The sequence below is a fragment of the Galeopterus variegatus genome, unplaced genomic scaffold (genome assembly GCF_000696425.1).
Source record: "Galeopterus variegatus unplaced genomic scaffold, G_variegatus-3.0.2 Scaffold6037, whole genome shotgun sequence".
Lineage (NCBI taxonomy): Eukaryota > Metazoa > Chordata > Mammalia > Dermoptera > Cynocephalidae > Galeopterus > Galeopterus variegatus.
In genome coordinates this window covers 31,950-53,114 of record NW_007732148.1, presented here as the reverse complement: position 1 = coordinate 53,114, position 21,165 = coordinate 31,950, and the positions used below count along the sequence as shown (strand labels likewise).

Genomic DNA, 21,165 nt, shown 5'->3' with positions numbered 1-21,165 from the left:
GGAAAGTAAGTAAAATGATCGTGTGGTTAGAGGTTTGACTTCTGACATTTTCTTATGGTTTCCAAAGTAGATTTTGAAGAAATTGGCACAAGACACCAGGAAGACCTCAGCAGTAAAAGATTAAATGAAGCCATGACTGTGAGCCTGCCCACCTCCTCAGCCTCCAAGTGGAGAACACATTACAACCTGAGCCCCAAGGTCCGAGAAATGGCTGGAAAGGTTGACTTGTTAAAAGACAGTCACATCTTCCAGATCTTCTGGAAAGAGGCCTTGGAGGTGCTGAGTGAGCCCGAGGAGGAACCAGAGCGGTGCATACTCCTCGAAGAGGCGTATGATTATGTGTATTCTCCTTGCCACCAAAAGTTCATTGAACTTTATCAGAATCTGAAGTCAGGAGACGTCACCTTTGCAGAAGTCGATGTCATCTTCAAGGACTTTGTGAATAAATACAGTGACCTGGTTCAAGAACTCCAGATCATGTGTTCTGTGAATGGCCACGTCCAAAAGGATTGGATCAAGGAGCGGGTCAGACAGATCAAGGAATACCACCACCTGCACCAGGCTGTCACCTCAGCCAAGGTCATCCTGCAGGTCAAAGAGAGTTTGGGATTGACTGGTGACTTCAGTGTTCTTTGCACTTTATTAAACTTTGTAAGTTATTTGATAAGGACTTGGGGGGATGGGGAGGTGTTCCTACCTCAGACTCCTTAAAAGCCCCAAGCTTTCTGGCTTTTAGAAGCTGGACAGGATGATTTAGCAGCTTCCCTCAAGGGTTCTCGTACTGTACTGGAGGCCTCAATACATCAAGGGCTGCATTTTTGCCTATGTGAGTAGCGTGACTGCTGCTTAGCCACTGAGAGTTTTCCTGGGTCAGTATGAAGATCAATAATTCAGGAAGGGGCAATCATCCTCTTTCAGTAATCAGATGTTGGTAAAGAGTAGTCTGATCTCTGGAGGTTATAGAAGCAGAAGGGAGATATTTTTGTCAGCTATTCAATGATGTCTCCTATCTCCAGCTGGAAGCAGTGAATGGTAAGTTGTTTCTGTTACAGTTAAAAAGCGGAAAGCAAAAGACTCGCTTCTTAGGTGGGCATATTATTAGGAGGTATGTTGTGGCCTATGTTATAGTTTAGACAGGTGCAGTAATGGTTAAACTTCAGCACAAATTGGAGTCGTGTACTCACTTCAGCTTGAGTGCCAGCAGCGTGCCCTTAAGCATTCAGCACGTGTGGCTCCTGATTCTCTGTCAGGAAAGCAGAAAAAACAACCGCATGTGCTTTGGCCGGGCAATTAAGGTTTTAAAATCCATGTAAAATTCTTAGAGTGTTGTGTACAGAGAGACGGCAGTTACTGTTGATCAGGGAGGCCGCAGTGGCAGTTGTGTGTCATTCAGTGGTAAGAGCGTGGCAGGCCTGGTGTCAGGGCAGCCGCAAATCCAGAAACTCAGGGAATGGCGGGTCCACTGGGAGGTCGGCGTTGCTGCTCATAGACTCTGGGGCCCAGACAGCCAGTGCCAGTCCACAGTAGAGCTTTGTCTTGCAGACTGATGACTTTGAAAACTTCTGCCATGAAAAACTGAACCAGATCAACCAGCAGCTTATCCGTGCCAAAGAGCTGCTCCAGGACATCAGTGAGAGCCGGTGCCAGTGTCTGAAGGAGCTGTCCATGCAGAGGGAGTTCATCACCTGGGTCCGGGAGGCTCTTGGAGGTAAAATCAGTCTTTTGAGGTTGCCAGTATCTGGAGAGAGTTTTCAGATGGTTCACTGAGTGGTGTTCCTAAACTTTTAGGAAATACCTCCCCTTGACCACATGCTGTGTGAAGGGCAGAAAGGTGTCACCTGCATTCTTTAGGAAGGTGGGCAGGTGTATGGTTCAAGACAGTATTTCTCACGTACTGGTATAAAAACTATTTCCTTTGCCACTGCCGCCCACTCTGTGGGTGCTTGCTGTGAATAGTTGGGGGTCATTTTCTTAAAAATTGGGCCCTTTAGCTTTTCCATCCCGCTGATATTTGCTAGAGGTCGAGGAGAGCTCTTTCCCCTAGAAAGATTTTATTACAACGTCGCCATTGATGTTTTGCATTTTTGGGCAGCCATTTTAGTTCTGTGACTTAGGTGCCATTGACAGAAAATTCAAAGGGAGAAGGAGGAGTAAGAAAGGCAGAGCAGGCAAGGGAGAAGGCCAGCGTGCGACGGGGATTTGGAGGGGCCTCCAGCTGCCGCACCCAAGGCTGCCCGGGCCTGCACTCACTGGGAGCCTTGTTGCTCTCTGGTGTACATCGCTTGGTTAGCAGTTAGCCCAAGGAAAATCATCTCAGTTTTTATAGTTAATTGTGAACATATTTACCAGCTGAGCTTCAGTTTCTTTCTGTTTAAATGGTGATATTGTGTGGATTAAAGTAAATAAGGTACAGAAAAGCCTAGTACAGTGCCTGGGACATTGTTCAGTAAACATATACCCCAAAAGCAAACGTGCCCGGGATTCCTACTGAAAGCAGAGAGTAGGCTGGCTGGTTAGCTCAGTTGGCTAGAGCGATGTTGTTATCACCAGTGTCAAGGGTTAGGATCCCCACCCCGGCCAGCTGCCAAAAAAAAAAAAAGGATGAAAGCAAAAAGTGGATAAAACCCTAAAACCTTGTGAAATATCCATGTGTAGTTGCACTGAGGGTGATTGTCTGAGATTGAGGCTGGAGCTGCCGTGGAATAGTCAGGCTGACCTCTCTGCTCTTCCCAGGCATCAACGAGCTGAAAGTGTTTGTGGACCTGGCTTCCATCTCGGCGGGGGAGAATGACATAGACGTGGACCGGGTGGCCTGCTTCCATGATGCCATGCAGGGCTACGCGTCCCTGCTGTATAAGCTGGACACAAGGGCAGGTTTCAGTGTGTTCATGGAACATCTGAAAGAACTGTGGAAGGCGCTGGACAATGACCAGGACCTGCCCACTAAACTGGTGAGTCGTCTTCTGCCCCAAAGCAGATGGGATTTCACAGAGCACTGCTTAGCAGCGTCAGGGGCGCATCGGTGCGCGGGATGGCTGGTCTGCACAGTAGGCTTGTGCGTAGCCATTCCAGGGAGGTGAAGAAACAGTCTCTCTTCACATATGGAGATGCCTTCTCCATCTCGTTATGTTAGAAAGTTAGAAAGTGGGATACAGAGTTGCACGTAAACAACAGTCATCTCTACCGTGCAAAACACATAATGGAAAAAAAAACCAAAAGGAAATAGGCTAAAATGTTGTTAGTAGTTTTCTCTGAATAGTAGCAAATGTCAGTTTATTTTGTTACTTTTGGGTGTTTTCCATATTTTCCACAATTGACATAGATTTTTTTTTTATCAGACAAAATGAACATTTAAAGGTTAAGTAAACTATCTGTACCAGGGTTTGAGTTAACTTGCCTAGTGGGTAGAAAATCTGGCCAGGAGCCCGGCCCAGCCTCAGGACGGCTGCAGAAGACAGACGGATGAGCAGACAGAGCTGTTTGCATTTTCTCTGTAGGAAGCTCACATCTCAACAGAAGTGCTGTTGCAATGTTTCCTTAATTCTTCTGATTATACTCAGGGACACAAAAGGACTTTAAGAACTTGAGGCTCCATGGTCCCATGTATCTAGCGTCACTCCTTAGAGGGTTCTTTGTGCTGGGGATGGCAGAGTACTGGCCTTCCAGCGGAGAGCCAGGTTTGTGGCCTCCTGTCTGCATCCATTTACCCATAAATGTAAGCCAAGTGCCCTCCATGTGCCAGCCAGGGCACTAAGCGCTGGTGGGAACGTGGGTGAGCAGCCTAGCACCTAAACAGCAGCACCAGGGGACAAGGTCCTGAGAGGGAAAGGAAAGGCACATAGGAGTGGCCCCTGATCCTGTCGTGGCACAGGGTGGGCAGCTGCGCCCTGTACCCAGCAAAGGCCGTGGCAGGAAGAGGAAGAGAAAAAAGATGACTGCTTGGGCTGTGGCGGTGTTCTCTGCTTCCTCCCAACAGCGTGATTCTGCCCGGAACTTGGAGTGGCTGAAAACGGTGAAGGAGAGCCACGGGTCTGTGGAACTCTCTTCCTTGTCCCTGGCCACGGCGATCAACAGCAGAGGCATCTATGTGATCGAGGCACCCAGGGACGGCCAGAAGGTGAGCCGTCCCAGATCCCAGGCGCGGTGCTGGGGGCACTCACAGGCTGCTGCAGGGGCCGGGGTCTCTGTTGCCAGGAAGACGTCCTCTGAATGCGCGGTGTTTCACAGATTTCCCCAGACACGGTTCTGCACCTGACCCTTCCTGATGGTCACGGTGGCCGTGAGGAGCTACGCGACTACTCCTTAGAGGAGCTGAGGGAGCTTTTAAACAAACTGATGCTGATGTCTGGCAGGAGGGAGCACAGCAATGACGAGGTGGAGAGATTTTCCGAGGTGAGGACCCGTGTCTTTGTTCGTGCTAAGCCGGTGACATCAGTGCGTCTGTTTGGGCCGGGGACTCTCACTGCTCGGGCTCGCAAGCCCATGCAGAGTGGAGAGTGGAGCTGGGGGGCTCGCAGAGGACACAGAAGCCTGTTCACGGCCCCAGAGAGTAGCCACAGGTGGGCGGCCTCGGGTTAGCTGTTCCTCTTAAGATCCATACCATGGACTGTCACAGGCTGCTGGTTAGGTTTGCCCCATTGAAGAGGAAATGACCCAAGGGATCGTTCTTAGAAAGAAACTTAAATTGCTTCATGTACTGTGTAAATCGGCAGGAATCCAAATACCTAAAGATGTAGATGAGCATCCTTCATCAAAAGTAACCATATAGTTAAAGGTATGTGGGTGAATGTAACAGTCTCAGCTTTAATATGGGTTCTTTCTTTAAAGTTCATTTGTACTTTGCAAATGATATCCTTTATCTTTATAACTTATTGCGTCTTAAAGGAGAGAGCTCCCTTCCTAGGCCAGCTCCGTAAGTGAGGACTGAAGGCCTTCCGCCATAAGCGGGCGAGCTCAAGGTCACACAGAGAGCCAGCAGGAAGCAGCCAGAGCCTGTCCTCTGAACAGTAGACCTGTGTGTGTGTGTTCTAAACTGGGATGTCTCCCTCCAGTACAGCTCTGCCACATCTGCCTCACGGTTCCTTTGTCACCAGGTGTTCTGCAACGTGCAAAGGCTCCTGCAGGCCTTCATGAGCCTGTACTGTGCTGGGAACATGCTATTCAGGACCTGGACTGCCGAGGTCTACTGCTTCCCCAGGGAGGGCATTTCCATCCGCATGGACTTTGGTCTGGACCTGGTGATCCCGCTGACGGGGAGCGGGGATGTCACCGAGCTGCTGGAAGGCCTCTGCAAGCAGATGGAGCACTTCCTGGACCTCTGGAAGAGATTTGTGACAGAGAAGCGGGTGGAGCATTTTTACCTCAACTTCTACACGGCCGAGCAGCTGGTTTACCTGAGCACCGAGCTCAAGAAGCAGGCCCCCAGCGCAGCTGCCCTCACAATGCTCTCCTTCATCAAACGCAACTGCACCCCACGGGATGTTGTCCGGGCCTCTGGGGCGTGCCATGGCAAGGCCACCAGTCACCGTGTGAGGACAGTGATGGAAGAATTGCCACTGATGCTCTTCTCTGAGTCCAGCCTGGTGGACAAGCTGAGGGTCATCCTGGAGCAGTCCGTGGGGTGCCTGGGTGCCTTCTTGCCTGACTGCCTCGACTTGGAGGCCCTCGGCCACTGTCTGGCATGCTTGGCAATGATGGGTGGGCCCCCCGTGGAGCGGCATCTCCCAAACGGCCTGCAGGCAGGCCAGCCCAACCTCATCATCTGTGGCCACTCCGAGGTGCTGCCGGTCGCCCTGGCCATCTACATGCAGACCCCACACCAGCCCCTGCCCTCCTTCGACGAGGTACTGCTCTGCACCCCAGGCACCACGTTTGAGGAGGTGGCACTGCTGCTGCACCGCTGCCTCACCCTGGGCTCCCAGGGGCGCAAGGTCTACAGCCTGCTGTTCGCAGACCAGCTCAGCTATGAGGTGGGCAGCCAGGCAGAGGCGCTCTTCCTGAGCCTGTGCAAGCAGCGCCACTGTGAAGACTACCAGCTCGTGATGGTCTGCGACGGCGACCGGGAGCACTGCTACCTGCCCTCAGCCTTCAGCCAGTACAAAGTCCTAGTCACCCCCCAGGCGCCCCTGGAAGCCATCCAGGCCTACCTGGCCAGTCATTACCGGGTCCCAGCGCAGACCCCCTCGGCAGCAGCTGTGTTCAGGGACAGGATGTGTGTTGGGATCGTGACCTCAGAGAGAGCGGGTGTTGGTAATGAGGACAGCCAGGGTGGATGGGTCCCCCACATGGGTCCCCTGCCTCCCAGGGACCACCTGATGAGCCTTCCCTCCCCAGCAGTGGGCGAGTAAGCTGAGTGGAGAAACTGAGTCTCAGTGAGGGTTTGACTCATCGGTAGTTGTAAATCAGGGCCTGGGCTAGAACGGGACACCCTTTCTTGCCTGGATTCTTGAATTGTCCAGTTCCTGGGAGCCCCATTCCCTTCCTTCTCTAAGCAAACTTCTCTGTAATTTACTTTTTTCCTCTTAACTCCGTTGGCCCCTTTGGGTTGATGTTAGTTGTGAGAGCAGGGGAGTGTGACTGCTGTGTCCTGAGGAAACTGGTGCCTCTTGTCCCTGCCTTGAGTGACCATTGTTTCCTTTGAAAAGAAATGGTAATGTACATCCTAGTGACTTTATCTTACCAGCATTGCTGCGTTCTGCTGGGACAGAGATCACTCCCCCTGCCGTGCAGCATGCTTTGCTGTTACGTTCATAGTGCTTGGGTTGCTGCCGTTAGTAGCAGGGAAATGGTGAGGGCAGTGGGTAGGTGACAGCCAGGACATTTGAGGGTCCAGAGTGTTCTTGAACCTGATGTTTTGTTGCACTAGTCTCTAACTTTACACAAAGAGAAGTATCCTCTAATAAGTCTTCCTGGATCTTACCTTTGTCCACAGCCCTGGGACCTAATTTCCATGTTTTAATGTTACAGGAAAGTCTCTCTACGTGAAGAGACTGCATGGTAAACTGGAAAGGAAGTTAAACAGCAAGAAAGTGCCTCTCAAAACAGTTCGGCTGTTCGACCCTCAGGTGGACGAGAGCCAGGTCCTGAGCTCCCTCCTGCCTTTCCTGGACACACAGCATCAGGACACACCCATGATATTCCACCTGGATGTGACCTCTTCAGTGAGTGCCCTCAAATTTCAACAGAGTGGCCACATCAGTAAAGACATATAATTCCCATATCCTGCCCTGCCTCCTCCAATATCAAGAAGTTCTTTCTAGAAAAGATTCGTATTATCTTTTAGTTCTACCTTTCATGAGCTTTTGAAGTGCCCTTGCACATGTATTAATGATCATAATCATTCTGTTGGGAAAAAAAAACGACGCTTAGGGTTGGGAGAACGGTTGGCTTGTCATGCACATACAAGCCCAGATGCCTCTGCCTTTTCTCTCCGTAGGTACAGACTGGAATTTGGGCCTTTCTTTTCAAACTCCTCGTTTTACAATACTTAATGGATACAAACGGGAAGATGTGGCTTCGGAAGCCGTGTCATTTATATATCGTTGAAATCACAGAAGGGAACTCGGTACTGCCGAAGAGGTCTTCAAAGCCGGTCCGTGTCGCGGGGCGTTTTCGGGTGGCTGTGGGAGGGGCTTTGGCTCCATCGGTTCTCGTGGTAGAGCTGTGACCTGTTTTGATCGTTGAAATCACAGAAGGGAACTCGGTACTGCCGAAGAGGTCTTCAAAGCCGGTCCGTGTTGCGGGGCGTTTTCGGGTGGCTGTGGGAGGGGCTTTGGCTCCATCGGTTCTCGTGGTAGAGCTGTGACCTGTTTTGGTAATTCCCCATTTTGCTTTGGTGAGGCCGCTGAGTGCAGGGCTAGTTAGTATGGAAAGATCAATCTTTACATTTATTTTCTTAATAGTGTCTAGAAGGAAAACCCTCTTCTATTTTTATCAGTATCTTAAATTTGTGTTGTTCGATTCAGGATTAACGCAGTTATGTCCAGGTTAAGTTCCAGCTGTTTTCTGAATACAGTAAATTTATCTTCTGAGAGAAGTCAGCTTTTGTAAGGCCGGCTAAGATGAGAAGGAGACTTTCATTATCCAATCTTCTTAACAAAAGGGAGTTTTATGCTCATATGCACATGTGTGTACGTGTACGCTTAGTGGGAGAATTTAGTTTCAGGAAGTTAGATGAGAATGGCTTCCTGATTAAGAGTTCAATGGTTAGAGTGTGGTGCTCATAACGCCAGCGTCCACGGTTCGATCCCTGTGCCAGCCAGCCGCCAAAAGAAAAAATAAATTCAGCTTCCATAGTACCTCAATGTGCAAAAGACAGCCTGTGTAAAAACGAATCTACTGAAAGCTACATATTTTTAAGTGTTTTTTTCCATAAAGGTTGTCCAAGATAGACCATGTGGAGGGTTAAAATACAGAAGCTTTTTTTCAAAAATTTAGTTACAATCATTTTATTCTTGTCTTTCCAGAGTACACGTGCTCCACAGTTCAGTTTTATTGACATTTTTCCAAAAGTCACCTGCAGGCCTCCCAAGGAAGTGATAGATATGGAGCTGGCTCCTGAAAGCAATTTTAGGGAGCCTGGAATGGATCAGACAGAGTTCTACAGTGAAACTTTCCAAAGACCTTACCAATATTTACAACGGTTCCATCAAAAACAAAACCTAGACATGTTTCAATACCAAGAAGGCTCTATCGAAGGCACCCCAGAGGAATGCCTCCAACATTTCCTGATCTACTGTGGAGTGATAAACCCATCCTGGTCAGAGCTTCGGAATTTTGCCCGGTTCCTGAATTATCAGCTCAAAGATTGTGAGGCCTCTCTCTTCTGCAATCCACATTTTATTGGAGACACACTGAGGGGCTTCAAGAATTTTGTGGTCACCTTCATGATCTTCATGGCAAGAGATTTTGCCACACCAACACTTCACACCTCTGACCAAAGCCCAGGAAAGCACACAGTCACCATGGACGGGGTCAAGGAAGAAGATCTAGCCCCTTTCTCTCTCCGAAAGAGGTGGGAGTCAGAGCCCCATCCCTACATTTTCTTCAACAATGACCATATTTCCATGACATTCATAGGCTTCCATCTGCAGCCCAACAACAATGGGAATGTGGATGCTATCAGTCACTTGAATGGGAAGGTCATCAAGAGGGACGTCATGACGATGGAACTGTACAGGGGTCTGTTGCTCCAGAGGGTACCCTTCAATGTGGACTTTGATAAACTTCCCCGACATGAGAAACTTGAAAGACTTTGCATGGCACTGGGGGTCCAGTGGCCCGTGGACCCTGATGAAACATATGAGCTTACAACAGACAACATGCTTAAGATCCTCGCTATTGAAATGCGGTTCCGGTGTGGAATTCCTGTCATCATCATGGGAGAGACCGGCTGTGGGAAAACCAGGCTCATTAAGTTCCTTAGCGACCTGCGGCGTAGTGGTGCTGATGCTGAAACTATGAAGCTGGTCAAGGTCCACGGAGGAACAACTGCAGGGATGATCTGTGCCAAAGTCAAGGAGGCTGAGAACATCGCCTTCATCAATAAGGACCAACATCAGCTGGACACCATCTTGTTCTTTGATGAAGCCAACACAACAGAGGCCATAAGCTGTATCAAAGAAGTCCTGTGCGATCGTACCGTGGATGGCCAGCCCCTGGCTGAGGACTCGGGCTTGCATATCATAGCAGCCTGCAATCCTTACCGGAAGCACTCTCAGGAGATGATCTGCCGTTTGGAGTCAGCTGGTTTAGGATACAGGGTCCATGCAGAGGAGACGCTGGAAAGGCTTGGCTCCATCCCCCTCAGGCAGCTGGTGTACCGAGTCCATGCTCTACCCCCGAGCCTGATTCCTCTGGTGTGGGACTTTGGACAACTGAACAATGCTGCTGAGAAGCTCTACATCCAGCAAATTGTCCAGAGACTGGTTGACTCCGTTGAGCTAGATGAGAGCAGGACTCGGGTGATCACGGAAGTGCTTTCTGCCTCCCAGGGTTTCATGAGGAAGAGGGAGAACGAATGCAGCTTCGTGAGCCTCAGGGACGTGGAGCGCTGCGTGAGGGTTTTCAGATGGTTTCTCGACCACAGCGAAGTGCTCTTATTAAAGCTCAACTCCTCTGTCTGTGAGTCCAACCTCAACAGAGATAGCTTTGGGAGAGATCCTGTCCTCTGGTCCCTGGTGTTGGCCGTCGGGGTGTGTTATCACGCTTCTCTGGAAAAGAAGGACTCATATCGCAGAGCCATTTGCAGGTTTCTTCCAGAACCATATAATGACAGCAAGGTTATTCTGAATGAAATAACTCGGACACAGGATCTTTTTCTGAAGGGTGTACCACTAAGGAATACCATCGCCAGGAACTTGGCTTTGAAGGAGAATGTCTTCATGATGGTTATCTGCATTGAGCTTAAGATTCCTCTCTTCCTGGTCGGGAAGCCCGGCAGCTCCAAATCTCTTGCCAAGACCATTGTGGCAGATGCCATGCAAGGCCAGGCCGCCCACTCAGATCTCTTCCGGAGCCTGAAGCAGGTCCACCTGGTGTCATTCCAGTGCAGCCCACACTCCACGCCGCAGGGCATCATCAGCACCTTCAGGCAGTGCGCCCGCTTTCAGCAGGGTAAGGACCTGCAGCAGTATGTGTCTGTGGTGGTGCTGGATGAGGTTGGACTGGCAGAAGACTCACCCAAGATGCCCCTGAAGGCTCTGCACCCACTGCTGGAAGACGGATGCATTGAAGACAATCCTGCCCCCCACAAAAAAGTTGGCTTCATAGGCATTTCCAACTGGGCCCTCGACCCCGCCAAGATGAACCGGGGCATTTTTGTGTCACGCGGCAGTCCCAACAAGCAGGAGCTCATAGAGAGTGCCAAGGGGATCTGCTCCTCAGACAGCCTCGTTCAAGACCGAATCCAGGGGTACTTTGGACCCTTTGCCAAAGCCTATGAAACAGTATGCAAGTTCCAAGACAAGGAATTCTTTGGGCTTCGTGACTACTACAGCCTCATCAAAATGGTCTTTGCCACAGCAAAAGCTTCTAATAAAAAACCTTCCCCACGAGATATTGCCCAGGCTGTTCTGCGGAATTTCAGTGGCAAAGATGACATCTGTGCTTTGGACATTTTTATGGCCAATTTACCTGAGGTAGAGTACTCAGGAGAGGTCAGCACCATGCAGCTGATCAAGCAGAACCTTTATGGGGCCCTTCAGAAGGGGCCAGGTAGGGAGCGGGAAGAGGCCGAATCCCGCTACCTGCTTGTGCTGACCAGAAACTACGTGGCCCTGCAGATCCTACAGCAGACATTCTTCCGTAAGGACCAGCAGCCTGAAATTATTTTTGGTTCCAGTTTTCCCAAGGACCAAGAGTACACCCAGATCTGCAGGAATATCAACCGGGTGAAAATCTGCATGGAAACTGGCAAGATGATAGTGCTGCTCAATCTGCAGAACCTCTACGAGAGCCTCTATGATGCACTCAACCAGTACTACGTCTACCTCGGCGGGCAGAAGTATGTGGACCTTGGTCTGGGGACCCATCGTGTCAAATGTCGGGTTCACCCCGACTTCCGCTTGATAGTCGTTGAAGAGAAAGACGTTGTGTACAGACATTTTCCCATCCCCCTCATTAACCGGCTGGAGAAGCACTACCTGGATATCAACACTGTGCTGGAGAAATGGCAGAAGAACATCGTGGAAGAGCTCAAGATTTGGGTGGAGAAATTTGTGGACGTGAAAGCACAGCAGTTTGTAGCCAGACCTAGGTACAGCCCTCCCGACGTCTTCATCGGCTTCCACCCTGACGCCTGTGCCTCGGTGGTGCTGCAGGTCGTAGAGAGGCAGGGGCCCAGGGCCCTGACCGAGGAGCTTTACCAGAGAGTGTCCGAGGAGGCCAGACTGATCCTGCTGGACTGTGCCACGCCTGACGCCGTGGTGCGGCTGAGGGCCTCCTCGCTGGGCCCCTTCGCGGCGCAGTCACTGTCGCGAGAGTACTACCACAAGCAGCAGCATGACTCCTTCACGGACCTCCTTCAGGCTCACCTTCGCGCCATGGATCCCGAACGCCACATCAGCTTCACAGAGGTGATTATCTTTCTGCAGTTTTATCCTGTCCACTTCCACCTGAGAGTCCTGAGTCCCTGGTGTTAGGACTCAAGGTTCTTTTATGTCAGTGTACAGGGATCATAGATGGATATGCTGAGACTTTTGGTTCTGTGTTAAGTGCAAGGAGAACTGAGTATTTATGGCAGTTCAGTTTAGCCAAGTTTTGAGTGCCTGTTTCTGTGCAGTGCTCTGTGCTGATAGTGATACTGGAGGAGAGGGTCTGTGAAGGCCTGGTAACTGGCCTCAACCCACCACATCCTCTGGCAGGTTCTTGACTCCGCCACAGGAAAGAATTCAAGGACAGAGTCACAGTACAAAGTGAAAAAAAGTTTAATGGATAAGAAGTATAGGTTTTACAGAGTATGGCCTATCTCCAGAGACTGAGCAGGGTCTGCACCCAGTTGAACACAAAGGTAAGAAATGCACACCTAATGTTGAGTGCAAAGTGTAGCTGGCCGAAGAGAGTGAGCAGCTGCCCTTAGCCGTAAGCTTAACACGAAAGTAAAGTGCACACCTCTCTCAGGGAGGTATGGGTGGGCTCCAGGAAGGTGAGCAACCAACTGCAGCAAGTTTGGTAGAAAAGTGGGAAATACATATTCACAGACAAAGTGCAGACTGGCCCCAGAGTGAGCATAGCCTGCTAAAGGCAAGTTTGATACAGAAAGAAAGAAATACACCTCAGGCTAAGTGCCAGCTAATAGAGTAAGCAGCAGCCCTGCCTTTTGCCGGGATTCAACTTTTATAGTTTTGATACCTAATACATATTGGTGCTACCTAGTGAATATTCAACTAAGGGGGGGTGGTTTGCAGTCATGTGACATAGTCTTGCACATGCTCGGTTTCTTTTTAGAGCTTGCTCATTGGTTGGATTCCAACCTTCCCACTAGAAAACACCTGGAATATTCAGTGCTCTCCAGTGCCTCTAGTGGAGGGTCATTCAAAGGATTCAACGCTCCTCCACTGAGCATGCTTGGCCACCAGTGTTCTATAACCCCTCCCTACTGAGCATGCCCAGCCACTGAGTTTGCATAATTCAACCCCCTGAGGTCTCAGTTTCCTTGTGTTGGTGCCAAAAATAGGTCCAACAAGCAACAGTAACTCTTCTTTAGGGGAGGGTCCAGAGGAGAGGCCTGAGACCTTAGGGCATGGCTGGAAACCCAGAGGTGCGTCTTGAAACCCGAGCGGGGGGAAACTGAGCACCTCCTATCTCAGTAGCAGCTCTGTACACAACATCCACTTCAACAAACGAAGTACCACTTTTGAGTATTGAGCCAAGGGCATTGGGGGCATGAAAATGGCACAGTTCTGGTCCTTGGTCAGCACATGTGTCATGTAGGCAGACAGACGTGAATGGATGCCACACGTGGTGTGGTAAGTGCATAAGTGCAGCCTGCAGAGGTGGCGAGCAGCACAGATCAAGAGACATGGTTGGGTGTGATATGCTGTCAGAGGGGCCCTGAGCCAACTGTGAGGGGTGCTGGGAAAGGACTGTGGGGTAGTGTCAGGTGTGAAACAGCATCATTGGTGCAGGAGGCCACGAGGGGACTATTGAGGGGGGCTGAGCTATGGGCAGCAGGGGTGCTTGGGTGGCCTTGTCAATAGCACTATGATCTCGTTCTTTGCTGTAAGGAGGACAGCCTTGGAGGACTGTGTGTTAAGACACGTCCTACTGTAAAGATAAATACTACTGAGACTATAATAAACATATTTGAATTTTCTTTAGTGGTTTAGAAGATAAAAAAAAAAAAAAAAGACGCTTCCTGCAGCCTAGGTAATGGAGTCTGAGAACAGACTGTCATAGGACAGACAGACCCGCAGGGAGGCTGCTGGGACAGTTCAGAGGAGCAAGTGGAACTGAGAAACAGGACGTGAACTGGCAGGGCTGACACCCGACTCCATGGTAGGGTGTGGGCAATGGGGGGTCCCGGGACAGCTTCCTGCGTTCCTCCTTAGGTGACTAGAGGCTTGCTTCATTATCATAGAGAATCCCGGAAGAAGCAACAGGTTTGGAGGAGACAAGGGTAAAGCCCATTTGGGGTGTGTTTTGGTGTCTGTCGTACAGGTGGATGTAGGGATCCGAAGCTCTTTGGGAGGCCAGGCCCAGCGGTGGGATTGGTTCACCCTCAGGGATGTTCTGGTTCTCACTGCGGGGCACGATCCATGGTAGAGGGGACTTGCCCCTCTGACTCCTCCTGAGAGCACGGAGCCAGATCACGAGGAGAAGTGGCGTTTGTGCTGAGCCCCAAATGACCACAAGAATCTCAAGCAGGGACCAAGGCAGGAAGAGACATTGGCATCTAGGAAAGAGACCGAGGCATCTTTGGAGAGGGCGAAGTCTTCTTTCCCATACCTTGTGATCATGAAGGTTCTGCTCCTCTCACTCTGCCTTGTTTGTGAAAACCCATTTGAGTCTGGATCCTTTTCTGTCTATGCAGCCCACGACAGTGCTGAGCCCATAGGAAATATCAGTGCACAGCCTTGTACTTCTAAGATCTGAACCGAGCAGACAAGCAACCTGTACTGGAATTGTGGCAAGTAATTTGCATCTTCTGACTTTGCAGATCACCACTTTCTCCAGATTGCTAACGAGCCATGACTGTGAAATTTTAGAATCAGAGGTAAAGGGCAGGGCTCCGAAACCCACAGTCCTGTCGCTGCAGCAGTTCGACACCGAGCACTCATTTCTCAAAGAAGTCCGGTGAGCTGCCTTGTCCCCACCCCCAATACTTCTGTCCAGCCCTGAGGATGGTGTGTGCTGGCCGTGTGGCCGGGGTAACCAGTGCTAGTTGGTGCATGCTGAGGATGCAGGGCTCTGGGCAGGAGGGTTGTTAAATTCTCTGAGCAACCTCTCTTCTCTGTCCGCCTCTGCCTATTGTAAACTTCCTCCTGAAACCACCATCCTTACATCTCAGTAGGAGACATTTATTGGGGGGTTTTTTTTTTTTTTTTTCTTTATCTCACCTTACAGAGGAAAATCCCACCTGGAAAGTTTTTTTGTGTGGTCTTTGTATTTCCCATCGCTTTGGGGGATTTTGTTATCCATTTTTTAAGACAGGGAACTCACTTGAATAATTCCCTTTTTCTTTCAGAAAATGCTTAGCTAATACAGCCAGATGTAAAATCCTCATCATTCAAATGGACTTTGAAGATGGAGTTCACAGTGCTCAGCTCATTGCGTCGGCTAAGTATGTTTTTAGTATTTTTCTCAGAAGCTACATAGGAAACCCGAAGTTGGATTGGGAGCTCCAAAAGAATTTCTTCCCTGAAGATGTAGTATCATTGTAAATATAGAAATAAAAGTAAAAATAATTTTTCTCCCTTCTCATTTCCCCAAAGGGAGAGACAAAAAGAAAAGGCTAATAACAATACAGAAATGGCAAAATGCAAAAAGTGTAGATAATAAATAGACTGTTAATAGGATTTACTCAGAAAAGAATATCCTTGAAGCATACGTTTACAGACATGTTTTGGAAATTGTTAATTTTGAATTACACAGTTTGAATTTATTGCAAATTCAAGGGTAACAACAGCAGGTAAATGCTTTCGTTCACATTTATTGGTCAGTGCATTTGTAGGAGAAATCTGATCTTTTAGAATTGACTATGTCCCCTTATTACTTAATGTTAAAGTAAAAGTGATTTCTGGATCATTTTAAAGCACTGGAAGCTGCATTTCTTTTCATGGCTGAGTTTGGCCCTCGGCCATCTGAACTGCACCATGCACAGAACGCTTTCTTGAAGTGTGAAGTTCAGCCAGCCTTGTCCTTAGTCCCATCAAGGCAAGCCTGTTGAGAAGTGCGAGACAGGGTTTCTGGTCAATACTGGAATGCCACTTCAAAGCAGAGGGACGCAGGACTGGGGAAGGAAACTAGCCTCCTAAAAGAGAACGTCTCCTCATTCTCCCGTGAGATAAGAAACCAGTCATGGGGGTGTGAGATTTATTTAAAGCTAATCACAGTAGGAGATTCAACCTAACAGCACCTAGAACCCTCTCCAGCCATTCCACTACTTTGCTTTTGTTTATTTGCTTGTTTTGATTTTGTTTGTTTTTTCAAATAGGTATTCTGCCATAAATGAAATCAACAAAATACAAGGAAACAAGGACTGTATCTTAGTCTATTTCATTACAAAACTGTCCCGGATGGCAAGTGGAACATCCTATGTGGGATTCCATGGAGGTAGGAGCGGAATATCAGTAAATGTGTTTATTTAAATAATGTTTATTTCTCACTTGGTCCTATGTTGTGTGTGTCTGAAATTAGAATATTAATGTTGATCTCAATAATATTCTTTTCGGATGCAATTAGATCTTTTATTGTAAAAAACACTAATCTTAAGACAATGCTGCCACCTGTAGCCTTTCCTTTATGCACTTTTGTAGATAAACTCTTGATTAGTCTCTTGGTTCCTCGCCTTTTATTATCTGGGTAATGCAGAAGAGATATTCTTGACTAACACTATCATGAATACACTGAAGCTTTGTGCCTGCTTTTGCGGGGAGGAGAAATCTCTCTTTCTGAGGAATGGTCACCAGCTGTTTATTCCACAGAAAATTGGTATTCTAGAAGAAGGAAAACAACGGGTTAGTCTAATAATTTCATAGATTATGGAAGGCAAAACTTGCAGTGTCTGACACCCCTTTACTGATTATGACACAGCAAATAAAATAACACATAAGAAAGAGTCACAGACCTCATCCATAGGTCCTTCTCAAGTCACGGTCACAGGTCTTAAAACTAATCTTTGTCTTAAACTCGTTGACAGATAAACATCACGGGTCAGGTAGTTTCTGTGTAAGTATATCCAAGGGGACCAAGGTTTAGACTTTAGAGTACCAGTCATTCATGTAGCAGCACTGTGATCAGTAGTCAGACCTGTAGTGTGTCCCTGCTTACGACTGACAAGCAGCAGCCAAGGGAGACACGAGAAGATCCTGGTGGCCTGGTTCTCGGCAGGGCTGTGGCAGTCGGTGCACATTGATGACCTCCGGAGATCCACAGTCATGGTTTCGGATGTGACCAAACTGCAGAAAGTCACCATCAGCCAGCTGTTCCAGCCAGGAGACACACATGAGCGTGAGTCACACAGTAAGGACTTTGGGGATATGGTGGTGAATGTGACCAAACTGCAGAAAGTCACCATCAGCCAGCTGTTCCAGCCAGGAGACACACATGAGTGTGAGTCACACAGTGAGGACTTTGGGGATATGGTGGTGGAGGTGTAGACAGGAGGTGCTGGGTGCTATGTACATGGTGGTGCTGGCAGGCAGGGACATGTGTGCTGAGGACCAGGGCCAAGCAGAAGGTCCCACATCCCCACACAGATGTCTTTGTGAGTACCTAGGCCCTGGAGGTGAGCGCCTACACCGTGTGTCTGCTTCTGCTTGCCTTGGCTCCTGCATCAGCCCTCAGAGCCCAGGCTGGCCCTGAGGGGTTGCCCCCGGGGAACCACATGAAGTGGGTAGATTTGGGGCTGATCTGCATGACACATGTCCTCTCATCTGGAGAGCAGCCAGTGGAGCTGGGGACCAGGCAGGCCTGGAAAGTCAAGCCTAAGCACCTAGACGCACAGACAGGGCTGCTGGTGTCCCCAGCTTCTTCCGAATGGTGACAGATCGTGTTTGCTTCTATTGCAGTGGAGACAGGACACAGGGCAGAAGATGACCATGAGGAGGAGATGGAGGCAGAGACCAGCAGCTCAGGGGAGGTGGCAGAGGAGGAAATGGAAACAGAGAGCCCTGAGCAGACGGGAGATGAAACCTCTGAGCTGGGAGGCAGTGCTGTGAGTTCTTGGGCTCCATGCGTATTGCTGGGTGACACTTGGGGCTGCACCTCTATACTTTTCCACTAGGAGTTTGAGGAATGACGCACCTGTGCACACATTAGGGGTTAGGCTGACACCTCTCTTTCCTCTATGCTAGAAGTGCAGGCAGATTACCAGGACAAGGTCTGGCATTCCCTTTCCTAGTTAGCTCTGCTCTGTCCCAGCCAGAGCAGAAGTGACTGGTGGCAGAGGAGGAAATGGAAACAGAGAGCCCTGAGCAGACGGGAGATGAAACCTCTGAGCCGGGAGGCAGTGCTGTGAGTTCTTGGGCTCCATGCGTATTGCTGGGTGACACGTGGGGCTGCACCTCTATACTTTTCCACTAGGAGTTTGAGGAATGACGCACCTGTGCACACATTAGGGGTTAGGCTGACACCTCTCTTTCCTCTATACTAGAAGTGCAGGCAGATTACCAGGACAAGGTCTGGCATTCCCTTTCCTAGTTAGCTCTGCTCTGTCCCAGCCAGAGCAGAAGTGACTGTCTTGTAGTTGGTTCCCAGGGGCATCGGGCAAGGGCATGTGGACCCCCAGGCAGTAGGACAGATCTTTGTCCATGATGATACCCCCACCCTGTGCTTCTTGCATGCTACATGGAGACCCTCGTCTCGTGTGGGTAGTTTGGCTTGTGCCCACCGTGTGAGTAGCAGAAACAGAAGACTCAGCTGTGTCCATCGACAGGTTCAGGTCCTGGACACCACCAGACTGCTGAGAAGCTGTGTGCAGAGTGCTGTGGGGATGCTCCGAGATGAGAACGAGAGCTGCCAGCGCAGCACGAGGAGAGTCGAGATTCTCCTTGGTCTCTTAAGTGAAGACAGCGAGCACAGTGGTATGGCTCCTCCGCTTTCCCACCCTGCCCAGTGCAGGCCCTACTTGGGGAGTGCCAGCGTCCCACCCAGTGCTGACAGGTTGCAGCTGTCACAGCGGCGTCTGAGAGCATCTCTGGAGTTTGCTCTAGCATCGGCCTGGCCGAAGGCCAGCGGCTCCCCTTCCTGGTGGCGTGGGTCAGAAAGCATCCCAGAGCCCGAGGCTCTGCTGAACATTCATCTCTTCTGCCTTTCCACAGCCTCTTTCTTGCGGGAATCCAAGAGACGCCTCCACATCCTTCTAAAGAAGCAAGAAGAGAACCACCTCCACAGCCTGAAGGAGTGGGTGGTGAGGGAAGCTTCGAATCAGGATGCCCTCCAGGAGGCGGGCACGTTCAGGTACTGCCATCAAAGAAAGCAGGAGTGTCCCCACACGGCAGCAGCAATGCCACCTGCGTGCGGGAATCCTCCCCTCACTGAGGAAAGGGGGCCGAGTTATTTCTTTCTAAACCACTCTGAGCAGTTCAAAGCTGTCATTTTTTTTCTCCCAAAGAGCACAATATGAATCTGGATGGGGGGCGGGGATGACTCTTTACTTACATGGGTGTTTAAATTTTTCCTAATTAAAAAACTTAATAGAACATCGTTCTCGTGAAATGTAAACGTTTGCCAGCATGTCATACACCGTGGAAAAGGATTCTAGTTTAGGTTGTTAAGATGGTGATATGCAGGGAGGGAACAGGAATTATTTTTCCAGGCCTACTGCTCGAAGTAAGTAATAACCACAAAAATAGGGCCCAGGAGTATTGTTTGTTGTCCATGGTCCTTTTTCTAGAGAACCTTGCCCCTCTCCTAGGACTAACCTGGGATGACCTTTGACGAGGCTGTGTGTTGTGCAGGGGGGAGGGGCTGCTCGGGCCCCGGGCAGAGGATCTGTGGCCTCCTGGTTGGCGGGGTGGTTGTGGACAGGGGCTCGCCGCNCTTTTTCTAGAGAACCTTGCCCCTCTCCTAGGACTAACCTGGGATGACCTTTGACGAGGCTGTGTGTTGTGCAGGGGGGAGGGGCTGCTCGGGCCCCGGGCAGAGGATCTGTGGCCTCCTGGTTGGCGGGGTGGTTGTGGACAGGGGCTCGCCGCTCTGGCTCTCGGTTTCCTCACCTCTGACAGGAAGCTGAACGCACCCTTCATCCCCTCCCGGATCGATCCTTCTCTGCCTGTGATGTGACTTACATCGGGCAGCTGTGTGACCAGCAGGAGGGAAAGTGGCGGTGGGACCTGAGCTCATCGGCAGTGTGGGCTTACCTGTGCTCCTTTCCTCCTGCAGGGGCTTTTCTCCATTCTTTTCTGTAGTTACCCTTCGTTTCTTTCCTAGTTGTACCTTCTTGAAAGGATTTTATAATGTCAGATGTGAGCCCAGAAATATTTTCATTCTCTTGGTTGCTCCTTGTGGATTTTGTTTATACATTCTAAAATCCATATTTTTGACCTCCCCCTTTATCCTCCTTGGGTTCCTGAGCTCCCAGGGTGCTGGGTGCTCAGAGCCATAGAAGTGGCCTCACTCCACGGCTCTGCGGGTTGCTGCAGCCACGAGGACTGGCTTCCTCTCGATCAGTGACTACCAGAAATGTTGGAGCAGGAGCTGGGTGGAGCGGTCAGGACCTGGTGGTACTTTGGGCACCAGCTGGTGTACTTGTAACGAGACTCTGGGGACTAATTCCATTTACCATCGCCATGTTTTTTGGAATTAAGTCATCTGCCCCTTTGGTTTTTTTTTTTTTTTTTCCTTTTTGTCTTTTTTACTGACCGNGGGCCAGCCCTGCCCCTTTGGTTTTAACAGTCCAAACTCTTAGAGTCTTTACCCTCCAGTCTCCCCAACTCCCAAACTCTGCATGCCTCTCAGACATGGCTGAGGAAGGCCCACAGCTCCCAGGTTCCTGTGTCCTGTATACTTTAAAAAAGTATTTCAAAATTAAGCACAGTAAGAGATGAACAGCAATAACTAATAATTAAATAAGATATAATTCTATAATAATTATAACAGAAAATAAGTATTTTTATTTTTATTCTTTTCAAAACAGAGCCTTCATTTTTCTTTCCAACGTTAATTACCTAGTAACTCTTATCTTTTACCACAAGAATTTTGAAATGAATCATAGTTTTTATTGTTATGTATAAACATATAGTATGACAAAATGTAATGCACTTAATTCAGCCAATTAACCATATATCTGTGTACTTATGCATATATATAAAATTCAGTACTCAGATCTTGTGTATAAAATCATTAACAACAGCAAAAATTAAGTTCTAGATAAACATGTGATTTCTTGTTTAATTTGATCTGGAACAAATTTACTTTGGTCTCTTCATCTTTATTCTATCCAACAACCGAATTTTTTCTTAAAACGTTTGTTTTTTCCAAATGAATTTGGTCATTATTTTCTTT

The 21,165-nt window shown here is 49.2% G+C and overlaps 1 protein-coding gene across 1 annotated transcript in view; it reads left to right on the top strand.

Moving 5' to 3' along the window:
• RNF213 (ring finger protein 213) overlaps positions 1-21,165 on the top strand; it is a gene marked incomplete at its 3' end in the record, with an annotated part of 102,699 nt that overhangs the window by 52,992 nt on the left and 28,542 nt on the right. The window contains exons 20-35 of the mRNA XM_008590363.1: positions 68-651; positions 1,543-1,708; positions 2,734-2,951; positions 3,977-4,117; positions 4,228-4,392; positions 5,094-6,249; positions 6,967-7,160; positions 7,436-7,597; positions 8,466-12,074; positions 14,657-14,793; positions 15,185-15,280; positions 16,154-16,272; positions 17,050-17,169; positions 17,730-17,875; positions 18,596-18,743; positions 18,981-19,119. Coding sequence (XP_008588585.1) covers positions 68-651; positions 1,543-1,708; positions 2,734-2,951; positions 3,977-4,117; positions 4,228-4,392; positions 5,094-6,249; positions 6,967-7,160; positions 7,436-7,597; positions 8,466-12,074; positions 14,657-14,793; positions 15,185-15,280; positions 16,154-16,272; positions 17,050-17,169; positions 17,730-17,875; positions 18,596-18,743; positions 18,981-19,119 — 7,300 coding nt within the window. The remainder of the gene's footprint in view (positions 1-67; positions 652-1,542; positions 1,709-2,733; positions 2,952-3,976; positions 4,118-4,227; positions 4,393-5,093; positions 6,250-6,966; positions 7,161-7,435; positions 7,598-8,465; positions 12,075-14,656; positions 14,794-15,184; positions 15,281-16,153; positions 16,273-17,049; positions 17,170-17,729; positions 17,876-18,595; positions 18,744-18,980; positions 19,120-21,165) is intronic.